At 33.3% G+C, this 10,447-nt stretch overlaps 1 protein-coding gene across 1 annotated transcript; it reads left to right on the top strand.

Annotated features, from left to right (window-relative positions):
- The first annotated feature begins 1,941 nt into the window (after positions 1-1,941).
- On the top strand, positions 1,942-7,587 carry LOC110426084 (peptidase M50B-like protein). The gene is made up of 10 exons (XM_021441175.2): positions 1,942-2,356; positions 3,250-3,345; positions 4,324-4,408; positions 4,942-5,063; positions 5,211-5,235; positions 5,329-5,412; positions 5,525-5,554; positions 5,686-5,791; positions 5,922-5,986; positions 7,305-7,587. The coding sequence occupies exons 1-9, from the start codon at positions 2,267-2,269 to the stop codon at positions 5,983-5,985; spliced, it is 702 nt and encodes a 233-aa protein (XP_021296850.1). The 5' UTR covers positions 1,942-2,266; the 3' UTR covers position 5,986; positions 7,305-7,587.
- Positions 7,588-10,447: the final 2,860 nt, after the last annotated feature.

A 10,447-nucleotide genomic window follows, 5' to 3' on the forward strand; every position in this document is an offset into this window, starting at 1 on the left:
GTGCAGCTGCTGTAGACGTTGGTGGTGGGAGTGTTATAGGTGCAGGTGTTCTTACAAATGGAGCAGTTTTGCTGTCTCTGTGCCTTGGTTCAATGTGAAACTGGATATTAGTTGGAGTGGCTACCCAACCAAATGCCCTTCAGACACTGCGTGCAACTCTCTCCGTTAACATGTCTAGTGCAATCTACTCCAACTCCATCATCTACATAACCATACAGTGGATGATCATCTGGTAATCTTGTTTGAGCTACTGCATAACTCTTATCCGATGCACCTGCAGCAAATGATAGATTTTGCATGAACATACTAATTTTTGGATAATAATAAATATATGCCACAGCTCTCGTATCATATATCATGAAGGAGATTGAGTGGCCAGTCTGGCTTATGAAGTTAATGGAGGAGTATCTTATCATACAGTAAGTAAACCAAACCTAAGCTGCTGTTTGATTAGGACATGCACGACGAATGCTTAGTAAAGCAGCATCTACACAGGTTTGGCAATCAGTGAAGCTATGGTAGCACGACAAAGGTAAAGGGCTGTGACAAGGTTAGCTGAATCGTTATATTAGTGGTGGTACCGAAACCAGTGGCAACAGTTATATTTTGAAGTAGGGCTAGTGCTTGGCCAAGATTGATAAAGAAAATCGAATTAGATGGTAGTTGTGAGTATCACACATGTGTAATAACGAAGATCATTCACCTCATCGGAAAATGCTAACTTCAGTGCAAGGAGGAAACAACAGAGGAGAAGATATAGCATTTCTTTCTGCTGCACCGGTGAAGTTTAGCTCCAGAATATTAGTAACAAAAACTGTAGCAACTGAGATAGAATCCTTCAAGGCTTAAACTCTAATTGTAAAGAAACTGTTACCTTTGATGTATTAATATACTTGAATTGAAAGTTCATTTAAATCATCACAGGCTGGTACGAATTGATTAGAAGGGGCTGCTTGATGAACCTTCAGCAGCATAAATGATTATAAAATTCAATGAATCGAGCTATTGTAACTATCCAACTGATGAATAAAGAATCAGTGGAGGTTGATGTAGTATAATTTCGCAATAATTAACCAAAATCAACTTGGAACTCGAGACTACAAACAAAAGCACAGGCTGGTTAATTTCAGTTCAGAAAATACACTTAAAACCCATTATTTCTTTCCCTTTCTAGAATTCAATGGTATTAAATTGACTTAATCGACAAGGTTGAGACCATGAAATATTGACAAAGTATAACAAATCGTAGTTTTTGTACAATTATAACTATGTTACTCGGACCTAGGATGAGTGTATGTCGGATATTAGTATGTGGCATGAGCACATTCAATTTTTTTTAAGTTCTGTCAGATGATGTCCGGATCTTTGTTTTGTAGATGTGTCGGACATGAATATATAATTGCTGATTGCCTGTAATGACAGTCTAGAAGAGAATACAGAGATGAAATTTATGGTTTTCTTACATGTAAGAATATTTCATAATTGATAATTTTATAAGTAGCTAAGTCACCATAAACCTTCATGTTTTACATTTTCAAATTTAGGCAAACTGCTTCCAACATGTTTACTTTGTCAAATTTGTCCAGAGTAGTTGCAAGATTTTTGGTTGAATTCTTTCTAGAACCTTCACAGCCTTCAATGTCCTTCTTCAATTAATCAATATTCTGTGATTTATTATGATTTTAATCTTTGATTTAATTCATTTATCGATGGATCAAATCTTAATTTAATAATAATAAAAAAAATTGTAAAATCTTTAAATCATAAATTTAAATATCATCACGTAAGTTTTCATTTAATTTTATGATTGTTTCATTGATTTTTTTTATGAATTTTTTTTTGCAGTAAAGGACTTAAAATTAGGATATCCTTGTTTATAATTATGAAAGATCAATATCCTTCTTCATAAATATTTCTCTCCATGGAACAAACTCTCATTTTTTTTTTTATTTCCATTATCCTTTGTCTAATTCTTCCTCATAAACAAAACTAGAAATATAATTGACAGACATTTGCCCAATCATGACTTAGTCCTCTCCTACGACAACCAAGTCAATAGAAGCACAAAACAGAGACAAAAATTACACGCAATTGGTCCTCTGACATTTCAATCAACAATATAAAAACAGAAAAGACTAAACCCAGTTCTCTTCTTCCTTTTTTCTTTACCTCTGCGAACTTTCTTTCGTTTTCTTTCCATCTTTTCTCTCTCACTTTCGCAAACCCCAAACAAACACCCCTAAGTTTTTTAAAGTGAAGAGAGAAAATGGCGAATTGGGAGTTGAAAAGTTGCTGCAACCATGACCAAGTCACCTTTATGGTGACGATTGGTGTCTTCACTGTTGTCATTCTTGCTGTAAGTTTCTTTCTTGATTTTTCTCTTGATATAAACATCATTGTTTACTCTGCTCTGTTTTTGGTTGTTGAAAAAAGCTTAAAGAAAAAAAAGAAAGTAAATTTTGTAAGAGTCCCTTAGTTATGTTTATTTGATGGTTGAGAGAGTGAGTCAAAAACAGCATTTGTGGTTTAGTTGACTAAACCATAATTGTTAGTTTTAGTTAAAATTGTTTCTTGTTATTGAGAAATGATTGATGCTGATTTCAATTGGGTTAATAGTTAATGAATGTTGCCATTTTTCGCGATCTGCAAATTGGAGGAATTCTGGGGCTCATTTATTCGTGATAAATTTTGTAACAATAATTGGGAAAATGTTCATAAGAGTAAGATAGATGTGATCTAAATGAATCCAACATTTAGAAATTAAAAGAAAAAACAACAAAATATGCCATAGGAGCTTAAGGAAAGAAAGAAAAGAAGAAAAAGGAGTTGCTGAGATGAGATTGTTGTGGTTGTGGTTATGGGTTTTGGAGAAGGATATAATGAAGAAAGAAGGTGATGTGATGAATACTTTGTGCTTAATCTTGGTTACATGAACTGATATGGTCTATGATCGAACTTGGGTAAATCTTTTAGATTTAAGGAACTCTCTAGGAGGATTCATTTTAGCTGACTTAAGTTAAAAGATAAGGTTTTTTCACTTAAAATGAAGTTCTTTCGACTTCTTTTTTTCTGAAAAGCATGAATTTCTTTCAACGGTATGGTACTGTTGTATAGATAATTGGGCAAATTTGATAGAATTGACTTGCATAATAAATTTCTTTCCTTTTTTTTTTCTTCCTGAATTATGAACTGTTTGCCTTTGTTTGCTCAACTTTATGATTTGACCTAATTTCCCCCTGGTTGTTGTAGCTATGGAGGACAGTAGTATTGATGCCTTTTAAGCTCATTACAGTATTCTTGCATGAAGCAAGTCATGCAATCGCTTGCAAACTTACCTGTGGTCACGTAAGAAGCTCTTACCTTTATCACACATCATGTAATGGCTGAAACATGGTTTCAATGTTTGACTCCAACTATTTGTTCTTCTTTTCATTTATATTTTTTGTGAGATGGTCAGATGAAGATAAGGATAGCTTTTTCCTGGTTTGATTGATTATGAACTCAGTTTTATGGGATATAATATAACTGGCTCTTCTGATCATATATGACCCTCTGCTCTACTTTCATACTGAAAGCAACCTCCCCAAATAAAAAGACAAAGAAGAATATCTTAGATAACTAAGCTTGATTTTGTTATTAATTTGCAAAAATAACTTAGTCTTTGGATCGATCAAAGATTCTAGTATTCTTGGGCCTTTTTGGCTAATTGAATAGGTATTTAAAAGGAATCTATCCTTGTTTGATTTCTATATTTTCATAATGCAAGCATTATATATATGGTGAAATTCATTAAGTTGTTCTCTATCTTAAGCTGCATTAAGGATTTGTTAGACTTTTACTCCTTTATTATGGCATCAAGCACATCGAAAATATGATCCTGTGCCAGTTGTTTGTGAATCAATAATTACATTGCATATATTCTCTGTTCATCATTTTAAATACCCTTTTCAATCTATGGGACCAATGCACATTTATATAATATTGTTACACATATTTTATGGTATTTCACAGTCTTGTCTATAGCCTGTGATCACAGTGTTAGAGGTCAGTTTGTTATGCCACTTAACCATTTTTTATTGTTAAAATTTTTAACGTCTTCATAAATGAAGTAAATAGTGCAGTATTTTACCAAAAAATGACAAAGTGCTTATATAAGCATAAAAAATTTATTATAATTGGTGCCCTTCTAATTGCTATGAATAGAATTGCAAATTGTTTTCTTTGTTTTGGTTGGCCTAATTTAATGACAACTCATCTTGCTAAATTTTGGTTTTTCGTTATTGTGTGCTCTATGATCAATATTCCCTTTTACTGAACATGCAGGTAGAAGGGATCCAGGTTCATGCAAATGAAGGTGGGGTGACACAGACACGTGGTGGTGTATATTGGTTGATCTTGCCGGCTGGATGTAAGTATTTTCTTATCAGAAGACACCCTTGTTTTTCATGATATGTTTGATGAAGTCAATGGAAGAAAGTATATGGCAAACACATGTTTATTAGGCAGTTTATTTAAAGACCCATTAGCTTGATTCGCATAAGAAACTGCTCTCCTCCAGTTCTGCTTTCTCCCTTCCCTTTTAATGAAAATATAATTATTATTGTGTGTAATCAGTATATAATGTGTCAAGACATGTCTACTTGAGTGCAAGTTTTTGGTGGCTGACTGCCTGTATTCTGCCATGTTCTTGATCTTGCACTGCAAGGGCAACTCATCCTTTCTTGAGTTATGGGCTCACATATTTTCTTGCTTTACAGCTTTTATGTAGGAACATTGAAGATTCAGACTTCATTTTCCTTTACTTTTCCGTTCCCCTTTTTCTGTAAATTAATTTACCATTCTTTTCAAAGTTTTTATTGAATCCTTTTCCTACCATGTGATCTTTATCCAATGCAAGCTGGTTTAGTGGCATTAATGGTTTTATAATTGCTTTGCATCCAGATCTTGGCTCATCATTTTGGGGAATGGCTTTGATTCTTGCATCCACAAATCTCCTCACTGCAAGAATAGCTGCTGGTTGTTTTCTTCTTGCTCTGGTTGTTGTGCTCTTTTATGCTAAAAATGTAAGATGTCAAGGAGATGATATTTCCTAATCAAAATTGGTATTCATACGTAGATGCTGCTTTCTTTCTTTCCATTTTTAATTTATATTCTTTAGAAGAGAGCTCTCAAGCTTTTAAATTATTTTTTGTGTATGATTGTTCATACAGTGGACACTTCGAGGACTTTGCATTGGTGAGTGCCGTCATAACCTGGTGATGACTTGTATTCTTTTATTCATGAGTTTAACTGCTTATAATTTTTTTATTTATAAATTGGATTCCTCAGGATTTATTGTTTTCCTTGCTATAATTTGGCTTTTGCAAGAAAAGACAAAAGTTCGAATTCTCCGCTACGTCATTCTATTCATCGGTAGAGGCTTCTCTTATCATATTTTTCCTTCTCTTTTTCCATAGAATAATTTCATTTTCTCATCTCATCTATGAAAATGAAGTGTGGCTTATGTCTAACTTGGAAATTGTAGGTGTCATGAACAGTTTGTTTTCAGTTTATGGTATGTATTTACTGATTCTTCTTCCTCTTCTTTTCACTTCATATTTATGCTTCCTTCTATTTAGATCTGTCAATTGATTGTTGTCAGAGTTAAGAACTAAGTATAATATGACTTGAATATAATTTTCACAGATATCTATGATGATCTAATATCTCGAAGAGTTCACTCCAGTGATGCTGAGAAGTTTGCAGAAATTTGTCCTTGCCCTTGCAATGGAGTTGGATGGGGATTTATATGGTGAGACTTTAAGCTTTGCAAGACCATGAATAGTGATATATGAGCATACTGCATATGATGTGCAAGAGTATAAATATTCATAATTACTTCTGTTTTGCTGCTTACATATTATTTTGAACACTGCTTGCAGGGGAATGATATCGTTTTTATTTCTTGCTGGAGCCATGTATCTTGGACTTGTCATCTTATCTTGAGGTACAACCTGCTTTTGAAGGGAATTAATTTATTTTTGTAGAACTATTAATAAAATTGATTTTCAATTGTGTCCATTTGCTAAATTCTTTTTTATTTCTCATGGATATATGTAATTGAATTTCTTTCCTTTTGTCATTTAGAATGTAGTTCCTGATAATGAGGTGAAGCCTTTACAAAGGTTGAAATCTGTTTGACAACCAAAATTTGACTTTTAGATAAAGTAGGTAATTGGAGTGATGAAATGCTTTAAGAAACATAGTCGAATAAATTTGAACATGTTGTAGAAACTAAAATTTTCAACAAGTATCCCGTGTAAATTCTGAAATTCAGTTTCTTTTCCTTTTTGGACTACATAATTTAGTATTGAGTTCATTTACTTAATGAAATTGGCTCATGGTTGGGTGTTGACTATCACAAATAGGACATCTTACATCTTATAGAAGCCTATTTGCAGGGTATACTGGTTGTTACTCATTAGATCCAGTGACAAAGTGTTTAAAATTTAAAGCAATAACACAATAATGAGCTTCTTGAAACATTGCAGTAGTTGAGTGAAGTCTTCAAGCGAATGTCTTGTAACTGAAACATAGACATATAACATTCAGCTGCTTTGACATTGAACTAATCTTGCTTTACTCTATAATTCAACCATTGGGCCTCTCAGCTAATTTATGGTTAGAGAAAGGCTAGCTGAAAATGCATATTGAAGGAAACTCAATAATAGTTACTTTCAGTGTTAGTAATAAGATTGTTGTTAGGTGGAAATGCATGCTTTATTCAGCATTGCTATTTGCTAGGATGTATTGCATATTAATCAGTGTCAGTGCATTTATACGCCATTTGAAGATTCAAGTGGCTAATTATACCATGCAGGGTTCTTTTAGGACATAATCTGTGATAATGTTTGAGCTTCCCAGTGTCACTTTTTAAGTTAATTTGTGGGAAGCCCTGCATTTTTGTTTTTCCTCTTATTAACTTAATTTGTGGGAAGCCCTGCATTTTTGTTTTTCCTCTTATTAACTTCATTAATTAGTCTTTGTTTAAAGTTATCCTAAATGTTCACTATGGAGTTAAACCATGGCCTGGTTTCTATTTATACATATTGAATGGTCTTTAAGCATCTAAACTGAGAAGCAAAAACAACTGCATTTTCTCAGTTAGGAAACAACAATACTGCACAGCTGCTCTGACTCTGAACAGTATAGTAATGGTTTTGTGTGTTAGTATTATCTATCTGATTTTTATTACATTTCAGAAAAAGCGTAACTCATGTTTTTCAAATCGCAAACTATGTCTTTTGCTTTTGCTTTCATCTCAGGTTCGGAGATTTGGTATAAATCCTTCTTCGTATAGCAAAATAGTGGATTGTTCACCCGTTGTCTGGTGTATATGTTGAATGATGTAGGGCATTCTTCTGCAGAACATTGTAATTTTGATTCACCTGGCACTGATAGTGTGCAGGCCTCATTCTTTCAAACCCTTTTCATTTGGGGTCAAAATTCATTTATGACTAGATTGTAAAGCTATACGGGTTTAATCTGCTCTTGATTGTGATTGTAAAGTAACATTTAGTTTTGTTGTGGTTCAATTTTTATTATTCAGAGTGATGTCAAGTACGGTGCATGCAGATACCTCTCTTCTCTCTGAACGTGGGATGCTTAGATCCTTTTCAGGTTACATTCCAATTATGAGAATTTTCACTAGTTTATAAAATCATCCAAGCTCTGAGGAAGTCAATTTGTGACACTGTTGTACCCTCTGAACAACAAACTATCTTCAGAAGAACAGCACATAGAAACCCATTTTTCTTTTTTTTTTGGTTTCTTCATTATCTAATCTCTATTTCTCAGTAACAATATCATTAATGGTTGTACACAAAAGTCTCAACGGTGGCATATCAACAGGTAAAACTTGAGATGTCATGTAAATATGGAAGTTTTGGTTTTGAATTTTGGGATGGTTGGGTGGGACTCAAGATAGGAGAGGATTGCTATCCATTGCATCACTCAATACCCAATGGATTTCTCTATCATGTACCGATGAATAACGTTTCCAACATGCCTGCAAACTAGGAAAGGTACAGATTTATGCAAAACCAAATTCAAATTATATTTTATCAGAATTGATTTATGTTCCATAAATATCATTGTTGGTCTGGACTTAGGCTTCAAGTGTAAGCCTGCAAAGGCTAATGCAGCAGCAGGGAAGTTATTTGTACAACAATATATTTGATTCCTTGGATCTAATACATTTCCTAACATTATATCGTGGGAACAAGATGATGATAGCAGCTCCTCCCCTGGATGCTTTCCCATTAGTGTAGCTGTGCCTCTAAATCAGAATTCAACATAATATTGTTGCTCCAAATGTATCCATGAACAAAGGTGGAGGATTGCAATCATGATGCAAGTAAGACAAATGTTTATCCTTTAGACCCAAATCAACTCCACTGCTTCAATCTCATTTACAAAACAAGCTTCCCCTATCTCTGTCGACCAACAATAATAGTTCGGGACACAATCTTAAATTAAAAACAATGAAAGGAAGAAAGTCTTGCACATTTATATTGTTCAAAAAAATTGCTAAATATATTCAAGAAATTATCTTTGTTCAAAAAGTAGTGTTTCTATAAATAGACATATTTTTATCTATATATAGAACTCTTTTGATTTTCAGACATATCTTTGTTTATAAATAAGATTTTTATTATTTCTTTAAAAAATACAAAATCTTATTTGCGACCAATCTCTCCTCTTCCTACAAGTAATTTGCAAATTTCTTTCATAACATTTTGCTTCAGAAAAACTTTGTAGGAGCACGATCATCTTGTCTTACATTGACAAATGCTCAGTTGATAGATTTTTTCAATGCAACATGTAGTTAATCACCGAGTTCTATTATATCTTTAAGATTTATGTTTAATAACCATTTTGTACACATAAATAAATAATCAGTGAGAGCAAATAATTTTTTTTTGGTAAAAAAAAGTGACAATGATAGACTTCTTGAAGTATTTTTTTAATAATTTTGATTTTTCAGTCCTATGTTTTAAAGGGAGACTTGTTATTCTTTAATGGCTAAATAACCAAAACGAAAAATACTTATAAATATTGGTGATCAAACCATTATTTTTCAAAATAAAGTGCTCAAAAAAAATTAATCTTGAAAAGTTAAGTGATCAAAAAGATGATTTATTCATTAAGATTAAATTAATACTCATTAGTTACCCATATATATATCCAAGAAGATGAGTCCAAATAACAAATATTGTCTCCATGGCCAAACCTTTGAGGATTACACGTTGAGTTGATCAAATGGTACATGGGCATGCGTTTTTCAGGTTTGTCAATGAAACTTAGAAAGTAGAAACACGTACCTCATCCTCATGCATGATGGATTAGGGTTTATTGTCAGCGAATGGAAGAGATGGAATTGACTGCATGCATCTCATACTTTAACAAGTAACCCGAATTGTAGGAGCTCGACCTATACTCCATTCGTAACAGTGCAAAAGCTTATAAATAATCTCCTCATTTGGGACACAGAAGCATCACCTAGCCAGCTCCAAGAGTAAGCCTTTAATATAGCCTCAAAGACTTCCAATGTTCCCCATCGACATCCCCAAGTTGATGCTAACTAGGACTATCGGAAGCCTTTGAGGGTTGTTAAAAGCTTATCTATTCAATCTAGCTAAGCAAGATTTAACCATTCTACATATCCTACACCAAAAGTAAGAGGTTGCATAGGGTTTATATAAGGATAGATAGTCACCCTTTATTTGTCTAAAGAAATCAATCAGATTCGCAGTTTATTAGCATTTGTTCCTTTGTGTAATTACTTTTGTTTTTCAGGTTTGATTTGCATCTTTTAATACTATTATATATACATACATACAAATATATATATATATGTTGTTGATCTCAACTCTCAAGTGATCAAATTTTCCAGCCATGCATAATAATTATTCTATACTTTGATATAATTTGATATCCACTTAATGTAATTGTATAGTTTGCCAAGATTATTAGGCGCCATGGAAAACCACATGTGCTTGGAATCTGATAATTAACCGTAGGATAAAGTTTGGGGAATAAAGAAAAGGGTTTTGTACATATTGACCAATGCTATACTTGAAGGGTCAAGAGAATGTGCAATATTTTTTTCTTTTTCCGAAGGGAATTTCAACCTTTGATGGGTACTAAATGCATTGTTAATTTGGCAAATCTATTAGCAAGGACAGGAAACCACTATACCTATTCATTTACAGTGGCCTTGGAATCCATTGACTACAAGATGTTTTTGTAAGGGATTTGAAGCAGTGAAGAATAATGGCCAACAACCCCGGGTTGCTATTTTTTACCATATTGAACAAGTTGAGCAAAGGCTAAAACAAGCATATTCCTTGCGCACAGATATTATCTGGCCTTGTTATAGATGACAGATATGTATATATACAGCTTG

The sequence above is a fragment of the Theobroma umbraticum genome, unplaced genomic scaffold, assembly GCF_002168275.2.
Source record: "Theobroma umbraticum cultivar Fairchild unplaced genomic scaffold, ASM216827v3 scaffold_12.1, whole genome shotgun sequence".
Taxonomy (NCBI): domain Eukaryota; kingdom Viridiplantae; phylum Streptophyta; class Magnoliopsida; order Malvales; family Malvaceae; genus Theobroma; species Theobroma umbraticum.